The sequence below is a fragment of the Dermacentor variabilis genome, chromosome 6 (genome assembly GCF_050947875.1).
Source record: "Dermacentor variabilis isolate Ectoservices chromosome 6, ASM5094787v1, whole genome shotgun sequence".
Lineage (NCBI taxonomy): Eukaryota > Metazoa > Arthropoda > Arachnida > Ixodida > Ixodidae > Dermacentor > Dermacentor variabilis.
This window is the reverse complement of record NC_134573.1, coordinates 188,317,685-188,338,518: the sequence shown is the minus strand read 5'-3', so window position 1 is coordinate 188,338,518 and position 20,834 is coordinate 188,317,685. Positions and strand designations below refer to the sequence as shown.

At 49.5% G+C, this 20,834-nt stretch overlaps 1 protein-coding gene across 4 annotated transcripts in view; it reads left to right on the top strand.

Moving 5' to 3' along the window:
• Positions 1-20,834, top strand: part of hlk (hulk) — a 140,009-nt gene that overhangs the window by 20,442 nt on the left and 98,733 nt on the right. For all 4 annotated transcript variants that reach the window (XM_075697122.1, XM_075697121.1, XM_075697119.1 and 1 more), the window contains exon 2: positions 20,461-20,643. In XM_075697122.1, coding sequence (XP_075553237.1) covers positions 20,461-20,643 — 183 coding nt within the window. The remainder of the gene's footprint in view (positions 1-20,460; positions 20,644-20,834) is intronic.

The following is a 20,834-nucleotide window of genomic DNA, read 5'->3' as shown; positions in this document are numbered from 1 at the left end:
TTGTTATCGCATTACCTCCCCCTCCCCTCTCTCCCCAGCGCAGGGTAGCAAACCGGATCTTCCCCTCTGGTTAACCTCCCTGCCTTTCCCCTTTCCTCTGTCTCTCTCTAAGGTATTTCGATTTTTGCAGAAAGTGTTAAAGAACAAAATTATGCAGATCCCACGCACTGTGGGAATCGATGCAAACGAAGCTTTCTGTGCGGTTTGCTTTGATTGACGATAATTAGCGATTATTTTGACTGTGAAAGCTTAATTACTTCAATGTTTAGACTAACACGGGAGTGGTGTGTTGATGTTAAACGTTACCTTGCGTGTACCCCTGCTGTTTGTCTGCGTATTGCACAGAACACACAGGAAGAGGTGTTTGCTTGAGGCGTTGTTGTGCGCCATATTTTATAACCTCTGAGAGGGTTGAGCGTTGTCATTGCCTCACATGGCACATCACACTGTGGCAAGTATTAAACTTGAATTGGATTATGGGGCTGTTGTAGGTGCTAAAACCACAATCAGATGATGAGGCACGCCGTAGTGGAGGACTCCAGGGAGGACCCCCGTCGAAATGCTGCTGCCGCGGTTGGGATCAAATCCGCGACCTCTAGCAATGCCATAGCCGCAAAGATACCGCGGCGGGCACAGAAGTGTTGATTTGACGGTCGACCCCTTCCGTAGTGTCGCCTGGACCCTGCGGTGCGCTTTAACTAATGCGGCTCTGCTTCTGCACACCCTGCGCAATTTGTCCGCTTGACATATTTGCATGGTGTTTATTTTTCACACATAGCACAAACGTACTGTATCGTACCTTGAACATAAGTTTACCCAGTTTGCCCGCAACCATTGTTGCTTCTATATAGTAGTAGTGTTTACTTGCCTTCTCACGTCACATTTCCCCCCTCCCCCTTGTATGGGAACTGCCTCTTTTCCTCCCTCCTCTCTACAGTTCTATCTACGTCCCTTCTGGGGGTGTAGAGCGCTGCAGTGTCTGCAATGCTTTTGAGGGGGTCACGGATAATTACGGCTGTCAAGAGGCTAATGCGGCGACGCCCAGTGAGCTCCAGAAGGCGTTTTGCAGATTCGACGCGGTGAGGCCCGAACTAGTTTCTCGCGTCGCTTCTCCTTTATGCCTCCCTCCTGTCGTGCACACGCGCTCTGACTACCCCCCCCCCCTCCTCCAACCCGGTGTGCCAGACAGCAGCAGCCACAGCAGTGGGAAAGTCGAAGGCAGAGGCAAAGAAAGCTTCGCTTTAAAGACCTACTTCGTTAGTGGTGCCTGATCAATGGAGCAACTATATATGCCCTAGCGCGCCGTTGGCTTGTCGCATATGCGAAGCGAAGCTCAGTCGGTTATGTCTGCACGCGACGTCAAATAGTTCGCGCTTCATCTTCTGGTGCATCGTCCTCGCCCTCGCTTGGCGCCGCTGCTCGTCCTGAGCGGCCTCTTCTCGCGCCAGCTCGTCACTTCTCTATAACTACTGTGCACAGCTGCTCCTCGCTCAGTCTTCATTGACCTAGCAGCGGCCGCAGGTGCTGAGCAGCACCATCTCGCGCGGGCATATGCGCTGCAAGAGCGCGACAGCACCTCTGGCGCGGCCAGTTACTGAGGCAGTCCACATCGCGGCTCTGCGAAGAATCGCAGCGCTTTCCCACTAAACCGTGGGAAACGCGCAAGCTTAACTTGAGGCTAACTTCACTTTAGACCGAAGCAAGCAAAACAAACAAACAAGCCACTGGCGTAGTTCTCACCCAGCCTCACCTCTTTCTCCCTGCTTTGAGCGGCGTGTGGGCGAGGCAGGTCAATGGCGAAGAATTCCAGCGAACATGCGTGCCCGAGCATTATACGAGTCGCAGTGTAGATGGCAAAAAGAGTCGCCAACGTGTTAAAGCGATCTTAAATAAATAAATAAATAAATAAATAAATAAATAAATAAATGTAAGCAAAGCGTAGCATGCAACCAAGGTTATAATTTGGAAACGCTTCACCTGCGCCGCACAAACGTTGCGGGGATGCCAGGACCTAGCGAGGAACAGTCCTGAAGAAGAGGCCGCTATCAGCTGGACCTTAGCAACCTCCCCAACCCTCCGTTTGCGAAGTTATTTGTCGTAGTTCATGAACAAAACAGTTGGCCGTTTTCCGACTCAAATTGACCAGCGACGTTGAACTTAGCCGATGCCGTGTGTGTGTGTGTGTGTGTGTGTGTGTGTGTGTGTGTGTGTGTGTGTGTGTGTGTGTGTGTGTGTGTGTGTGTGTGTGTGTGTGTGTGTGTGTGTGTGTGTGTGTGTGTGTGTGTGTGTGTGTGTGTGTGTGTGTGTGTGTGTGTGTGTGTGTGTGTGTGTGTGTGTGTGTGTGTGTGTGTGTGTGTGTGGGCGTGCGTGCGCGCGCGTGTGTTTTCGTATTCTTAACTCATCTATCAGATCACGTTCCCCTTCCCTCGGTATAGGGTAGCCAACCGGAGATAACCGCTGGTTAACCTCCCATGCCTTTTCCTTGCCTTTCTCTCCCTCCGCTGCATGCCGGCCAACCATTGGATCAAGTATGGCCTGATGGATAGCACGGCGCCTGCACTCCATCGTCGTCGGCTTTCCGCAGTGGGGATGCGCACGAAGCAGCGCATGTGTTTCGCTTCCGCTTTTGGTGGAAGAAGATAGAAGTGCAACGGGAAGCACAGACACAGCACCCGTGCTACCAGCTTCTTCTTTTCGCTCATTTATATTTTGCGCTGGCTTTCCCTATAGTTACGTTGCACGCCCACCCTTCTCCAGTGCTCAAAAATAGATGAGTCCCCTCTTCGTTCGAGTCGCTTCCTGTCGTCTTCGCTAAGCAATCCAGCGCAACCGAGACGCACGCAAAGACCGTGAACTTGCCTGTGACGTCACTACAGGCACTGGCGCCATATGGAAACTGGGGTTTCTCTCTCCCTCTTTCAAACATGCGCGCGCAAACACGTACATAGTCTTGTGCATGCCACTTTAGATTTCAATATGCATTCATAGTACAGTTAGATCACTACACTTTAACGAGTATACACCACGAGGAAGAATCCCTGCGGAGAGTGCGTATGCATCCCTGCATCCTCGTCTTGGCCCAAGCGCTGCAGACTAAGCGGGCCGGCAGGCCTTCTATTTTCGGGAGGTGGCCCGCGTGTGCGACGTCGCGCGCTTGCCCACGCCGCCGGCGCTCCGAGAGTGTCGGCGCACAACCACCGGTTGCGGGTCGCCCAAGAACGCCGACGCTCCGTCTCAAAGCCGCGGTGCGAGCGCTGCGAAGGAGCCTGACTAATGTAACCGATATGCTTCTCCGCTCCATCTATTACGCGTCTTCAGTCTTACACGAAGCCTTTTATCGGAAGCTCATGGCCGGACTTATCTCCGTATGATACGATACTCGCGAGAAAAGGCAAATTCATCCATCAAATTCATCGAGACAGGAAGAGTTTCGTGGCGGCAGTTACTAGCCACCGAGGCAACCACCTCACGAGCATCACCGTGAACACGGCACATGCCGAAGCGGCAGAGGAAGCGGCCATAGCACTGGCCCTCACACAAACCAAAGCTACATACGTGATCTGCGACTCGCAAACGGCAATTCGCAATTTTGCAAATGGGCGCATTTCGCAAGAGGCGTATCAGATACTCCAGCGACATCCCATACACCAGGGAGAGGCCGACGTTGATAACCGAAGGCATTTGCTATGGATCCCGGCACACACTGGAATGAGCACCCCCAACGAAGCGGCTCACGGCGTCGCTCGAGGCCTGACTCACCGAGCAGCATCGGAGGAAGAGCCCCCGCGGGGTACTGCAAACGTCTGGGCATGGGAGGATCGTATGACCAGTTTTCACGACATCACGGCACACTACCAATTACAAAGACGCATATACCCATTCCTTCACGCTAGGTTAGACAGGACGCAAGCAGTACACTTCAGACAATTACAAACAGACTCTTACAGAAACCCCAGACTTATGCACGCCATGTATCCAGACACGTACACTACAAACAGATGCACATCGTGTGGCGAGGTTGCCACACTAAATCACATGTTATGGGAGTGTCGGAACCTAACAAACAAGTCGGGCAGTGCCGACCCCTCCGTCTCTTCCACCGCCAGCCTCCAGTCACGCTGGATGACCGCACTGCTCAGCTCTGACCTGACAGCACAACTCTGGGCCGTCCAGCGAGCCGAGGAAGCCGCTTCGAGACAAGGTCTCGGAACCGCGTCCGCGGCGGGTGCCCAGACCCACTAAAAGGACGCCGGACTCAAATCTTGTTGATTTGAAATAAAAGGTTACGCTCTCTCCATCAAATTGCAGTCATCTAAATTCTGTAAATACTGGCGAACACTTCCTCGGCGCCATTTCACCGACACACATCTCCGCAACCTGGATCATCGTCTGCAACTCCGTATTTCACCAGGGATACCTCGAGCTGTATCACGTGCGGTTCGGGGTGGCGTTCACGGATGCATATCCATTTCGCATTGAAGTGGCTGACAGCCCATTCATGCGACATCTGCGGCTGCAAGGAGACTGCGAGGAAACTACATTGTGGCTGCCCTACTGTAGCTAGAAAAGCGCAATGCTTAACAAATGGGACGACCCCACCCCACTTCCCCCCTTGACGGAGGGGAACTTCCTCAGACATCTTTTTTAGACTGATCTCAACACAAAAATGCTCTAAACGTGTTGTATCGCTACTTTAAAACAAAAGTATGGGGTATTACGTGCCAAAACCCCGATCTGATTATGATGCACACCATAGTGAGGCACTCCGGAAATTTCGACCACCTGGAGTTCTTCGACGTGCACCTAAATCTAAGTACCACGGGTATTTTCGCATTTCGCCCCCATCGAAATGCGGCCGCCGTGGCCGCCGGGATTGTGTCACTACTTGGGAACATATGGACTGTGTCACCGACACATTTGCGTCGTGATTGTGTGCACACATTTTAAAGCGAACAGCTTTCTTCGGCTCTTTCGGCAGTTATCGTGGTGTGCGGTCGGTGGTCAGACTCGGCAAGAAAAACGAGTTCGTTCGTTCACTCTTTCTTTCTCTCATTCTTTCGTTCATTCAGACTATTCGCTCGATGGCTTTTGCACAATTTATTTTCTCTCTCGCGCGCGCTTTTCTTGTTACCTGTTCCCTCGTTTTATCACCTGTTATTCCAATTTCCCCCTTTACCCTGAATAGGATAGCCCGCCGGTATTTAGAGTGGCTAACGTCCCTGTCTTTCCTCCTCCTCCTCGACGTACTACCTGCGTCTCAAGACAAACGTCGAATGAGTTATACACACGATCGCCGCGTCTGTGCGATGAATGAGTCGAAGCGGTTGTGACCTGCACCTCGCGACGTGCTTCTTGGCACAGCATCGGTACAATGCGAACTGTGGACAAGCGTTGGATGTGCTTCTCGTGGCTACACGAGGTCATCGACTTGCTACCGACTCCGCACGCAGCCGGGCAATGAGAGGTGTACGTTGAGGATCTCATCCAAACCACTGCAGAAACAGTCAGGCAATTTAGCACGAATCATTGCTTGCCTCCTCGTTCCAGGCGCTTATAGCGGTACGTATACGTTCCTGTCCCGCCTTGTTTCTGGTCTCTTCAGTTAGAAGAAACGCGTGACCGACGGTGCGATCAAACCTCTGTCTACCGTCACTTGTGTCCTTTAACCCAATGATGATCAAAAACATGTTTTTATTAAGGGATCGGTCGAAGGCGTATTGCGTGGAATAGGAAGGTACTCAAGGTGGCGGGTGGGGGTATTCAGAGCCGTCCTAAGAGCTGCGCCTCCTTGGCGAAAGCCAAGAGCGAGTCCAGAATGACCCTGTCGGAATCCGCCGATCCGGTCTCCATTACTTGTAAGACGACATCCGCACCGCCCTTTGGTGGCGGTCTCAATATAAAAGCCACGATCGCACGCATACTTCCCTCGTGCCAAGGCCGCCTCTAGCCCTTCGAGACGTGCCAGTTTCTCGCTCCTTCCCTTCTACGATGGCCATTACTTATAGAGACGCCGTGTCAGACTGACAGACTGACTGTCTTCAGAGCCGGTCCACGTTCCCCGGTACTTTTTACGCAGCAGTTAGCGCTACACAGCAGTTGTGTGACATTGTACCACGTCCCTGATGGGCCCAAGTCGAACAGGTTTTAACACTACGTAACCGAAGTACAGTTGTCCTCGTCGTTCTAACATAGACGACATGACATATATAGACGCGTATGACTGTATCACTCAGTCGCAGATGCCATCACAGTCCGTGTTTCTCCCGCACACATTCGTCTAGTGCCCATGTAGAACCCACCAACCAGTACGTCCTACACTCGCGTCGAACGGCCGGAGTAGAAATGCCGTCGCCGTCACACGATCGTCGTTACTGTCGTCGTCGTGTTCCTATGTCGTGGCACACGCAAATGCTCGCGTTATACAAACACGTTAGTCCATTTGGTAACGCTTTGCGAATAACCGCGAACGATGCTGGATATAGCCCAGCATCGGTATTATATATATATATATATATATATATATATATGCGAGCACTGAGACATGTGCTCGCATCTGCGGACAGTTTCACTACACGACCGAATGTCACTTCGCTTCACGCGGCCGTGCGAACACGCTAGCTGTGCGTATCATTATTGCCCCCCGCATCGCTGCCCCCGCGCGTGGCGCAGATGAATGTTCGTTGGCACCAGGCGGGAGCCGACCTCGCCTTAAACCACAGACGCGCGCCCTGTGGGACTCGAATGCCGCCGCACACGACAACAAAGCATCGATCGAAGGGACAATGGCTGCTGTGCCGAGTAAGGCCTAACGATAACGGCGGTTGGGCTCGCACTGGAAGCGGAGCCCGATTAACGACCGCCCAGCGTTTTCTTCGTCGCGCCACCACAAAGCAGCAGCCGTGCGAGATACATCGGCCGAACCTTCGCTCCAACGCGAGCCAAGAGCACTCGACGCTGACAGGAGGGATTATTTCGCAAACAGTTGCGCAGCCCGTTTTCGTTAATTTGCATAGCTGTATGCGTACCACCGGAAGAGGCTGCCGGCTGCGCTCTTTGACGCACGAAGAAAACTGACGGCACGACGCTCCAATACGCAACTGTCGTGTGTCTTCACCGCGCAACGCCTTAGCACACCGTCAACCTGCCAGCTACGCGCAAGTGACGCGCGTGCGCGAGTGGCAACTGAATGGCGGTGACGACAGAACGACAACGTCATGCCATAAGCCTCGTCATATCACATAAGCTTCGATGCCGATTACAACAAGGTAGGCGCGCTCATAAACAAGTTGTAACACTCACTATATAGCGAACACATACAAATGAACGTGTCATGTACCTCTCAACTATCTGTTTTCCACAGAGCAGATTCATGAAAATGTTACTATACGGGTAAACTACCTCTATGCATCCTAGAGAGGGAAGTAAATGTGTTGAGGGTGGTGATTTGCGATCGCTAATTGAGTAAAAGGCCTGTTGTGCTTGCTTCCAGTGATTGCCCGCCACCGAAACGTAATTACATTACGCTCCCCATTTGATCTCGGTTTACTTTTTTTGGTTATGGCACCGTATACCACAAGCAAGCATCTTGCACGTGCCTCTCACTGAGGGACACCACGAGCAAGAAGGTTCTGATTATTTCGCTCCTGCTTCTTTTCAGAGCGGGCAGCACCTGTTGTTTACATGCGTTCCCTATACAGTTGTGCTCCGAAGCCCACTCATGTACTTCTTTTCGAAAACACAATTGCTTAGAAGGGAAGTTTGCGTTTCAATATGCGATGTTTATAGCAGAACTAGCCATGACACGATTCCTGAAATAACGGACGCGTGAAAAAAAATGGGAGAAACTTTGAAAGTTGCATTGCAGCAGCAGCTTTAGCATCCCCGTTACGTGTTGGTATTGAAAAAAAAAATGATAGAGTAACAGAAGCCGTTGTTTGTCAGATCTCTCTTAGACTGCGACTTGGGACATGCGTTACTCTCCCGGCGTCGGATTCTCCTCATCGCAATTCAATCACGTCCGATATTGCTTTCTTTAAATACTCTATAGCTAATAACCAAAATTTCAGGCCCCATACTCACAGAAAGCCAAGCGCTAAATGTGTTCGTAGGAGCCAATCGTGATGGCAGTCATATTATTGTCGAAGGCGGCCAGCCAATAAAAAACTTCACGTGGAAATAGAAGCTTTGTGAACTTAGCTTCATATCTGTAAGCAAATTTTGCGTGAGCAATCCTTCACTATTTCGCACCTTGCTTCCACAGCTCTGGAACGAATGAAGGCGTTCTCGGCTGAGAGACTGCGCGGCGAAGAGCCGCCGTCGAAGCACCGGTCGTTTCATTGCACGGATCGAGAACTGTGTCCCTCATGTTAGAAGGAAACGAGCACAGTCCTTTCCGGGACTGCACAGAATTATTGCAGTGCATAGCCGGGATAACCATGCAGTCATCTCATATACTCACTGTACGAATGTATCGCCTTCCACAGTATTTACGTAATGCGGCGTAACTGATATACCAAACATTTTCCCGTGGCCCACTTTTCTACGGTCCTTACCAAACTTGTTGCGGCCGAATGGGTGACCGGAGAAAGAGTAGCTCTTGCGCATGCGCACTTCTGCACATACGCTGGCCTATAGCGATGTAATATCCAAAGAAGTTCAGGCGCGATGCGGTGGAAGACGTGGCGCACTTTCTTCGGGACGTCGATCTTTCCCCGATGTCTCGTTGCGCGGTTATCCACTACTGACCGCCACTGTGGACGGCGCTGTTCCTGTAAAAGAATCCGCTTTCCGTCGTCAAGTTCTCCGCTTTGCTGAGGCGGAGCGAATGCTGGCCATAGCTTTGATTGTGACACCATCGCAACCACAACTGCCGAGGGAGCTAGAGATAATCATGGTAACGGGAAGGAGCGCTCGTAAGCAGACCCGTAATACTAATGAATAGTGACTGTATATTTATATATATGAGCCAAATTCACTCCTCGTGGGCAAGGAGTTAGGCCGTGTAGGAGGGTGCCTGATTAATTCTGACTAGGGAGTAGAGTACCTGCTTTTAAGCAAAGAATGGCAGGCTACTCGGGAATGACTCGATGGTTTACTCGTTCGGTGATTTTGCTTACGGCTCTCTTTATTTTGCGCTTTCTTGTTTTCATCTTTATTCATATTTCCTCACAGCTGTTGTCTTACTTTCTATATTTTTGCAATAGCGTAATTCTTGCTGGCCTATGTACCTTTGTTTACATCAAATAATAAATAACAAGATGGAGGACTTCTGGACGTGCTTAAATATCTTAGTAAACGCGGGCGTTCGTTCCCACCATCATTGCGAGGTGTGCGTTCTTGAAGACGAAATTTCTCAGTTTCCTGCCAATTCCACCAAAGTTCTAACGATGACGGAATGAACCTAATGTGTGCGAAACCGTATTCGTGCCCACAGAAAGCCTGTTCTCGAACTAGTTTCTGCCTGCGGTTCACCCACTGGTGCGAACGAATCGTTGTGCATGCGGCGTTCCGGTCTATCGCCTCTAAACCACGCGCCAGAAATTCCTGCCTGTCAACAGCAGCGAACAGCGGGGCATCCGCCGGCGAGGCTAATGGCGTATCCGGTTCTGCCACCACCGTACAAGCAGTGGGGACTCTATCGTGCGATAAGCAATGAAACATGGATCCTTGGCGGACGACAACAAACGCGAATAGAAGGCCGCCTCATTCTGCTCGTGAGGCTGTATTCCCATGATTGACCGCTTGCAATTGGACTCAGGAACACGTAACATACAATATGCAACTATTTCAGTCAAAAATATTCAACACAATAGCAAAAAAAATGAAAAAAAATTACGATCCATCGCAAACTGCAACGCGGCTGCCTAATTTTTCCGTGACAGGTAGCACAACGAAAGACAAATATAGAGATGAGGGAACGAGTGAAATCAATGAGTACGTAATGAGTATGAAATGAAAGCAAGAAATTGAAAAAGAAAGCAAGGAAAATGTTTGCTGCAAGCTGTACGCAACTCTAACTACGGTATTCGGGTAATATCCGTACGATGAAGCTTGCACAGTGCAGCCCGCGTGGAATGAGCGGAAGCACGCGTCTGGGCGGCGACCACCTTCTCGCTCGCGGGAGCCTCGCACCGCGTTGACAACTGTGCCGTGCCACCGGTTGGCGAGGACAAGCCACCTCGTAACACCTGGCGACAGCAGAGGCAAGCAGGGTGGACGGGAGGGGCTACGTAGAGAAAGAAAAGGGGAAAGGAGTATGTCTGGTCTCCGTACACACCTATATATATACACACACGGCAAAGGCTGGAGCGCGCGTTCCGGTGGCCCAGTTTTCGGACGTAAAACAAGAGGCGCCCACTTTCTCTGCCGGAGGAGGGGGCGGGTTATATATAACACCGGCACGCCTTCGTTCACCGAGCTCGAACCGAGGGCACAGTCCTGCGTCGACGGCCGAGGCTCGCGCAGGGCCCAGAGGCGATGTCACCCAGCGGAACGCCGCAGCGACCGGGTCCCGAGCAAAACAGCTTCGTTCGCATTTCCGTGCAGAAGAGTGAACCCGAACGGGGGCAGCTCAGCCGTCGTGGGAAACACGCGGCCCGTGCAGCAGCGCCGGCTACGGACGTGTCCTCTTCGCACTTGATCCCTGCTAAGAAACATCGGAACGGGATGCTAGCCTTTCACCTAACCGTCGTCGTCAAAAAATGGTTTTATCAGTACTTTAGGTTAACTTCTAAGGCCAACGAAACGCACCACAGGACACAAAGGTACGGACACGTACACTTAAATGCTGTCCAGTGCGTCTGCATTCCTTATCCTGTTTCGCGCTTCGATTCGTTACACTAACTAAAGAACAGGAGGCAACAAGCCACAAGACACGGTCCTCGCTTTCTGTCTTTGTCTTGCCGAGTGCGGTTCACGACGAATCTTTATGAATGCAACTAGCCCGAATTTATGACTCTGATAAGCAGAGAACTATTCGCCAAAGAAAAGAGAGCGAAAAAAAAAAAGCCATATACATGTGGACAGAAACAGGAAGATGACTAATATAACTGCGTGCGCCAAATTCATCTCTTCACTTTAATTAGAAAAGACTTTGCGCCGCTTTAGACATTTTATAAACGCGATATACTCGAATACATGCAATAATCGGGTATGAATGTTTGAAGACAGCGCCAAAGTTAGTTAACCTGTAGCAATACGGTTCGTTCTATTTTATTTGCGAAAGGTGTGGGTGGTGCATGGTACACTGACGTCTTGTCAATTTTAAGTTAACCATAGCCTTTACCAATCGCGATAAGTGACGTGAATCAATAGTGGAAAATTTAATTACTCGTGATATAAGAAGTTACCTATTATTGCAGATGAAGTGATATCCGCTATGTGGACTCAACTATATTCGCGACCAGAAGTTCAAGACGCACATGTTTTACAGAAAAGCGTTTACAGTGCAATTAATAAAAAATGACCGTGTAATTCAGTATCATAACGCGCACACATGGAAGTTATGAGCTAGTGGTTCAGCGAACAGAGGGCTCATTGAAACACACTTTAAAATATTTTGAACGAAAATCTGTATCAGCATTGTACGCAACAAGAGGATATGTCTTGTTTTCTGATTTACATATCAGAAGCATCCCACAGTTTCAGAATTGAATATTTCTTGTCTTGAGGGCTAAATTAACTTGCCTGCAGCACAACGCGAGCTAACCGTTGCTCCCGAAGAAGATAAAAAACTAAAAAAAAACGCAGAAGGCAAGCGGCCCATAAGTGATATGAAACTACCGAAAAAATAAATGAGCACGCTGATGGAGAAAGAGTGAAAAATAAGCAAGTATATGGGAAAATGTGGCTCCTTTCAAAGCAGATTCGCAGAGATGGCTACGCGAATAAATGATGTTCACGAACGCCCTCCTCGTAAACCCTCACCACTTTGCGTCGGCACCAGCAGCTTCCGCCCCCTTCCTCCCGACAGCCACTCTGGCTGAGAGCAGCTGCCTCGATGGGGCTATTTCAGGCCTCCCCGCCCAAGATACATTCAGCGCCGTAAAAAAAAAAAAATAATAAGAATAATAATCGAGCTTCCCGAAAACGTCATCGGCGAAAGGCGTACGAGCAAGCCTTGCGCTTGACAGCAACCAATGCAGCTATACACGCACTAGTTGGCTGCAGCACGGCACGGCTGCCGCGGCACAGAAGCGCTGTTTCGCGCGGAAGGTGCCCTGCGGGGGGACGAGCGCTGGTTCCGAGAATAACACTTTCATAAAACGTTCTTTTACAACACTGGCACATCAGATGGTCGTGCAAGTGCTACTGCGCTTCTTGAGATCGACCGGCCCATGTCAACGCCTGTAATTGCTAAGCCTTTTTCGTTCCCTGTTCCTGTTATTTTTTTCTTTTTTTTAAATGCGTAAGAATTTCTATGCCTACCCAACGAGGAAATCCGTCCGCGCGTCGCTCCGTCCGGCCGTCACGTAAGACGATCGCTTTCGAGATAAGGCTCTCAGCAGCGACAGAATTGACCTTCGTGCTGCCTCTCGCTTCAGCGCGAACTAAGCGGCGAGAACACAACGCACACGAAGCTATCAGCACTCGGCGCACTGTCTCCATCGCAGATCGCTTTCAAGATAGAGACCACGTGGCCGCGCCATACGCAGCGGCCGCCGGAGTACGGTTGATCGTGGTTGACAATGGTCGGACGCGGATGGTTAAGGCGCTAAAGAGAGATGACGGCTTATAATGATCGGAATGTAAACAGCGCACCAGGCGCTTGCACCTGCAGTAGTTTGCTTGCGTCATCAATACAGCTTGCGCCGCCCTTAGCAGCAGCTCGTGTCGCCGCAGCGCTGTCGTTTGTACTGGTCGATCAAGTTTCATAACACTGATAATGACACCGGGCTGCGTGGAGACGAGCAAGTGACACAATGCTTACGCATACTTAGGCAGCTCCCGAGGAGTCTGCCTGATTTCTTTGCTCTCTATTTCTGCCCTCTTTCCAACTCCTACATACCCCCACCAATGCAGGGTAGCAAACCGGAAACTCGCATCTGCTTAACCTCCCTGCCTTTCCTCTCTCTCATGAGACGTTGTAAGGGAGAGTTCCCTTGGCGGGAGAACGCAACCTATTAGCGGATGTAACACTGAGCCAAATTTATCTTCGCATGTTCATTTAGCGCGCGAAATACAGGACAAACGAGTGTCACCGCCGTGACGGCGTAGCAGCCTGTACACGCGCCACTCAGCGTCTCGCATGGCGCGGCAGTGACGCCGCGCATAAACGGTGGCACAATATCCGCCTGCTGTTCATTAGGCTCCAGAAATATTGTTCATGACCAGCGAAATCACCGGAGAGGAACTCGTTCCTGGCAACTACATAGAGACCTGTCGAAACTATTTGACTTTGGACGGAGTACGTGTGGCGCCACCACAACTTAATAATTTTGCCTTCTTTTTTGTCCCTTATTTGGCATCTTATCTCGGTGAGAGTTTCCTTTTTTCTTCTTTCTTGTTGTCGAATCTGAAACTCAAACATGAATTGTGTTTGCGTTCAGTGCAAATTTAAACACACGCGATGTAGTTGGTAAATGACAGCCGCTCTGTGTTTTTATCTGAGAAAAGTATACGTTTCTTCATCCTAAGCAGCTAGTGTCAAGAGAGAGACAAATTTTTTTGTTGGCATTTTAATTCTGCAGTTCAAATCCGGCCACTGCCAAGCGCACATACTGAGGCGGTGGCCTTCGAGCAGTGCGCGGAGATGGTGCGCTGTTCGGCCCAACGGCGGCACGCAGTCTCTACTGTCTACGCTGCCACGCGCACGGCGCAAGTGTTGACTGCACATCATTCTCGTGCGGCCTTACTCTCTGAGTTGACCCTGTCGAAAACGAAACTTTGAGAGATGCCCACGAAACTTCTTGCGCAAGATATGATATTGTGGCACTTACTCGTATCGTGTCCGGATTTTCAAGCTCAGCGAAACTGCGTAAACGTGACTGCTTTCGCTTCAGGAATTATCGCAGCCTTTCAATTCGTGGACGCGTTCACTGAATCCTCTTTGTTCGTTATTGTAGCTATTGCACAAATCGCAAAATGCGTTGGCGTTTTGTATCGACAAGTACCGATTGGCGAAGCGGAAGCGTGCCTCCGATACGTGCCCGCGAGGCTGCTAATGCGCTGCACGGAGGTACACCGCACAGCACGAAGCCATCGCTTTTCGTGGGCGCAGTTTCGGACAGGCTTCCACTGCGCTTCGTGGAATTACCCGGCCGTGGTGCGAGACGAGCAGGCACTCCCCTGTTTGCCGCCCTCATTCAATTTCTTTCGGCCAATCTCATCACCGAGTCGGCCGCGGAAGAGCGCCTCAAGGGAACGGCACACACTTCGCCACCATGTTTATGCGGTTCTCCCCAACTACGACTGTGCGCTCAGTGGGTATAAAGACGGTCCGCTAGATTATCAATGCATTCGGTGGGCAGGCGTGAAAAAAAGGTAAATGAACGAGGCAAGTATTTGAGCGAGGCGCAAAATATAACAAGCCAGTCCCGGCCGCCATCATGCTGTGAGAAGATACGAACATCGAAGAGGAGCAATGATAATGGAGGATGCGACATTGAAGACAAGATAAAGAGCGCCCAACTGCTCGCTTAGCGGCCCGAACGCGTGGTCGAAAAGAAAGCGGCATTCAAAGACGCCTCTGGGGAAAAAGCAGCTTCAGAAATACAGAGACATTCAAGTAGTAAGCCTCGATTGCCTTACGAAAGAATCAACGCCAGGTAGTGAAGGATAGAAGAATAGAAACAAGATGGGATGACATTAATGTCGTGCTAAGAATAAAGTATAACCAAGATTAAACCCGTAATATAAACGAAAAAACCTTTAACCGGTCTTACGTGGGCAAAATTTAAAGCGATAGAAAGGCAGGGAATGAATACGTGGAGCTTTAGGTGCTACGTGCAAATATTTTTATGGCTGCAAACAGTACGGTGCAAGTTTGTGCGACCAAGTAAAGGGGAATGGAAATAATGAAACGGTATTAGTGATTGAATTTTGCTTTGCAGAACGAACGCACAGCCATTTTGGTGCCCAGATCACTTAAGAAGCTCCTGGGCACGCACGAGCATTCACAAGAAGTACGGGGGCATTCAACGGAAAGCTTCGCTTTAAAACGTGAGCGACGACGCGGACACTCGGTACGGAGAGTCGGAAGACAGTTCCATGTCGGACGGTTGACGAGACGCGTTGATTCAAAAGCGCAGTGCCATCGCCGTCGCGGCGACGCCCGGCGTCGAGCTCAGTTTTCGGGGCGGAGCAAGCGGCCGCTGAGGCCCCACGGTGAACCCGAGAGGAAGGACGCGCGTTCCTTCTTTCACTCACATCGCTATCTCCGACACCTAGATTCCGTAGTTTAATATTGGGGACACTTTCTCTCGGTCCCTTTTTATGGGTTCAACATCTTCGAAGGAGGCACCGCGTAATACAGCACTAGTCTTGCACTGCACTGTTCTTGTTGATGGTTGATATCTCCAACCTGCACTACAAAGGTGTGCACCTTTGGTAGTCATTCGTTCTCGTGTAGGCGCCGTCCGGGTAAATTTAGAGAAGGTTTATGCAGCCGCTCCTGAACTGACGCCTGTCTCAGAATAAGAAGGTTACCGTAAAAATAAAAAAAGGGGGGTTGGGGTTAGAGGGCGAACAAAGCGGGAGATGATGGCACACCGCGAAGTAGGGCACTGCAATAATGAAGCAACCAGCTCGCACTATCAGCGACACCAGCGCGCTAGTAAACCTAGGTGATGTATGTCGGCACGTTATGAGAATTATATACTTTAATGAAACAAAAAATGTTTTGCTGCTCAATCCAGGCAGTTCGGCCAGTCTTTTTAAGAGGCAGAAACTGGTGACGCTTCGCTCTTCAGTTCTTGAAAACTTCGATATTTTCGTTTTGTCTTCGTTCTCCGTTTCATGTTTAAGCTTTCGAATTACGCTGCTGCGAAAAGAAGTGCGTCGAGTTTCAGGAATAACAAGAACGATGAGACCTATTGTCAGGAATGTTGAAACGATCCACTACGACTGCGCGTCGATCGAAGCACACGCTTAAAGAAGCAACTTTTTCTACCCTCGCTCGAATTCTTGTTTGTTTGCTATACGAACGAATTTCCAGGGTGGAATGCACGCTTTAATGTTTTGTCATTGACATTCATAGGTATGGCTCTGAAGTTACGCTGCAGGTTCGCGCATGCATCGTACAAAAACGTAAGAGCGAATACAAAGCATTAGACATATGTCATGGGGGTTAAGAGAGACAATATGCTGCGGCATTTCCAAAAATGCTTTCATTTATTCTTTTTTCTTAATATTTGGTTTCTTGTGGCTGTTCAAGCTCTAGATTGTCGTTGCTATCTAGTTTCGACGTATAATAAATGTATACGCGCGCATCAGCGGGGAAAGAACTTGTTTCGTTTTTAACGGCGTTTGCTCGCTTTTGTGGCCGGACAGCGCAGCAACAAATGACGATGCATGGGAGATCGTTAAACTTAAGGCCTCGTGGAAATGGGCGGACGAAGAACTCCCTTTTACGCCGCCTTGCAGTTTTTGTATTTCTCACGTGGTCGGACGAGGTCACTATATTTCTGTGCTCACTAAGTAGGATGTTAGTGTCAGGCTATGCGCTTGCAAGGGAACCGTAATTTACTCGCAAGCTTACCGGCTAGGCACAAAAAAGGACTTCTCTTGCGCCCACATGTCCCACACATACGTTCTGGCCTAACCGCTGTACAAAACACCGTCTAGCCAGAAGACGACAAACTGTGCTTACTCGGTAATAATTGCTTTAAAAGAATGAACATCGGTCTACATTAATGGCGCTGCTTCTAACATTTGACATTGTTGTTCTAACAAAAAGGGCAAATGGAGGAGGAGAGATAGGTTTGGAATGGCAGCTTGCGACTTCCAATTTAAATTCGGAGGATCTTTGTGTATATATATATATATATATATATATATATATCTAACACGCACACGCTAATGCATCGATTTCCGTCATAATGAAGGAAAGTTCCCGAAAGCTTCTGTGACCGCATGACATTTTGTCTTCCTTCTGTCCTTGTTTGCTGGCGCTAAAGATGCTTTCCAGTTTACCAACATGCCGAACAAATGGCAATCGGGAAATTTTAATACATCGCGACGTTCGATCTGCTAACACGCTGCAGTGCCTCAAGAGGACAGGTGTGAGCGCAAAATCTCCCCGGCGTTTGTTCAAATGCCGTTTGGATGGAACGTGTCACCGCAGTAGGACAAGGCGCATCGCGCAGTCTACAACATGTGCGACGGGTGCACTTAACCTACTGAAAGCTGGCTTCGCCGCATTTGCTGGTGGTGGTAGGAGAAGACAACTTCAATTTTCAAGCGATATAGGAAAGCTGTTCGACTAAAATTCGAGGAGTTTCGGCTTGCGTGATAGCTGCGAGCTTATTAGTGCCACGTGTATATCAGTGGTCGACAAAAGGCCAGCACAAAATTTCTCTTCTGTTGCTATGATGCGCATTTTTGCAACTGTAGTATACGGCGTCTTGTGTCAAATGCCTCGGATGAAAATGAGAGTCATGATTGCGCATCACTTACTGTGTTGGTAGATAATTATTAAGCTCGTTGTATGCCTAGAAGTGCACCGTCAGCGTTCGTGGGGGCAGAGGCAAGGCTCTTTCATCGGAGGCAGCGCAGTCTGCCGAAACGGTGCGGCCAGGCGTGGACGCCCTCGAGGCGACGAGGGATTTTCGAGGGCGCCGCTGGCTCCGCCTGGCTGTGCCTGTCCGCGGCTGCGGTTCCTCGGTTCTCTCGTATTTGCCTCGTTCAAGCGCATTCCACTATCCAAAGCAGAAGAGCATTGTCGGAAGAGGGCTGGTTATTCCGGAGGTGAGAGGCCTCGCCTTTCCCGAAAGCGTAAGACGCAACGAAGAGAGGAGTATGTCGTATCTTTCAACGAGCTAAGACAGAAAGTAAACATGGGTGTTTGCGCAGAAGCGTAAAACAAAAGGGCGAGAAAGCTCATGCGGTGTTTTTTTTTCCAGAAAGGGGTTTCCCGGGTGGGTTTCCTTCTGAAAAGCCTGTGAGAGCTTCCTTCTCGCTTCGCAGGTGGATGCCAATTTTCCCTCTCGTTCATCTTGCGGGTTTTCACAGAACTGTTTCGCTAGAAGCCCATACATATACAGGAGCGGAGCCGTACGGGATAACCAAGGAGACTCTGTACATTGAGCACCGGCATAAAATTAAAGATAAATGCAGTAAATACCTGATGTCGAGACGTATTTGGCAGCCCAAAAGATACTTGAATACTGCATACCATTCGCATAATGTTCTGCAGCAGCGCTCAGGTTGGTTGTGACGAAAAGAACAAAGAGGCCATCGATACTATACAGTGAATTACATGGCGCAAATTTTACGTAAATGATAAGTGCTATCCACTCGAAAGTGGCTATTCAGACTACAGAGTAAACACATGCGAGTTTCTCATAAGGATGGCGTTGCCATCGAACAAAAATTCGTCCCTGTTCGAGAATCAAACCTGAGTTTCCTTTGTATTTTTTTGCCACTCCCAGGCGCATGGAAACGTTGCGTTTTCATGAAGCGTCTTCCAGCTTGAGCATTTCCGCAGAACTGATTTACTCACCACGCGAATTTCTTGCGCGCGTTTGCGCGAATTTTGTATACGAGTACAATACACTACTACTACCTTACATTGACAGTCAAGAAATGACAGGTGGTTGTTTACAGCAGCAAGTCACGCAATGATTTCCAGCAATCGCCGAAAATCATCGCGTGACTGGAATCGCAACACGACCCCGCTTTATTCGCAGGCCTCCCGAGAACGTTTCCTGCAAAACACTCCGTTGTTTTCAGCCATGGGCACAACTGGTGTCTAAAGGTAGTAACGAACATGTTTTTTTGATCCAGACATTGATAAAGTTTACTTCGTTTTGGATAAATTTCGCTGCTTCATTCCTTTAGCTGTTGCCGGTGGTATGGTTTCTACGCACAGACTCAATCATAATTGGAACTAGGAACTAGTGCTACTGCCAAAAATTGTCCAGAAAAACACCTCGCGACATTTTTTTCTGATTACCAATCCTATTAGTTTACCCTGGTGTATTTAGTAAGAAAATCCAGCTTCTACGCCGCAGAACTGAACGGCGAGCGGTTGTTCGCAAACTGGAGTGGAATCGGGTTTGCAAGCGCCGTGATGCTTCGGAAAATGTCAAGGCCGCCAGTGATGCACATCAATCACAGCTGGACGCCCGACTCCTTCGTTACTGGTGGACCATGTGTAGACCTCACAGTAGAACATTATTCAGGTAACGCCGTAGTAGTGTTTAGCCAATGAAATTCAAGGCGGGCCGGGAGTCAGATCCCACGTCTTGGTACTAATAGTTCTTTAACTTGAATTTAGGAAGTCATGTCACAGAAGTGAGCGCTGGAGAAAATACGAGTACATTAATCGACTAATTTAATCATTAGGATTTAATGTCCGAAAGCAACACACTGTTACAGAGGGCACAGAAATGGAAGGCCCTGCGTTAATTTTGATTCCCCGAGGTTGTTTGATGCGCGCACAAGGGTCGGTACACCAACGCGTACGCATTGCACCTTCGCACCCCGTGGGAGTGCGGCCATCGATGCGGGCGACCGACGTGTGTGCCCCTCCGTATCTCGCGCCAGATTTTAGTTCAAGAACATCGTTGCACGCTCTGTGCTTTCTCGGTTGCATTGCGTGACTCCTGTAACTGTGGCTGGCACTGCCAATCTTGCAAAGAGACGTCCTTATTGCTGAGATTCGAATATTTATCCATTTTCTTGCGAAATCTAGTAACACGAAATTTCTGCACCATTTTCATCTTTTAAAAGGGCGCCCAGTGTTTAATGGTGATTCGGTTAGTAGTATGTGAAATGGAACTTACGGTCACGCGCAGCGTTAAACTAAACAAAAAAAAAAGAGCCCTCACATTTACGAGCTAGTACGTTTTGCAGCTTTGGGATTGTATGAAAAAATGCGGCATTATACAGAGCGCCGAGCGCATTGCTGCGCCAGCTAAAAGACGCTGCCTGAAATCCACACTCAAGGTCGAACGCGATTAGTTTGGCCGCCACGCCCCTCCAGCTTGCTGCAAGGCCACGCGATGTGATGTTGGCTGCACGCAGGTGGCTGCACATCACTGCAGGTGAGCGACAACGAAGGCTTTCGCAATTCGCGTGAGAACTCGCTTCCCTGCATAATACAATTTTTCGCTCAAATAATTTCAATTCCTTCATGGCCTTCTGCACATGTTGCATTTAGTTCTTTGTATATTTAGGGAACAACTGCCGCGGACCGAAACCAGTAGTGGCAAAATCGCTACATGTTCGTTTTACAAATAAATGTAATAATTTCGAATGAATCACTATGTTACTTTCCTTCTTTATCTTTTCTATTGGCAGACACGAAGATCTGCAAAAACTGCGATGCCATCCTGGCCGAGTTGGAGCACATCAACGACGAAGCGGAGAAGTTCGGCGTGGCTTTCGTCAAGAACAGCGACCGGCCGACCGCGAAGAAGCTCGGCATCGCCAAGTTCCCGTCGCTCGTCTACTTCCGGAACAGGGAGCCCACCGTCTACGAAGGTGAGACGGTCGACGACACTGGGCACGGCGTTGTGTTTAAGCTGTCACTATGTGGCTGAATTGCGGTACGTCATTTTGTGCATCGGTGAATTAACCTCCTTATTGAAGCGAACCTAGAAACGGTGGCTGCAAACAGAACGCAGTCAGCTGTCTATACACTTGTGCATTGGGAATCCAAGGAACTTGGGACA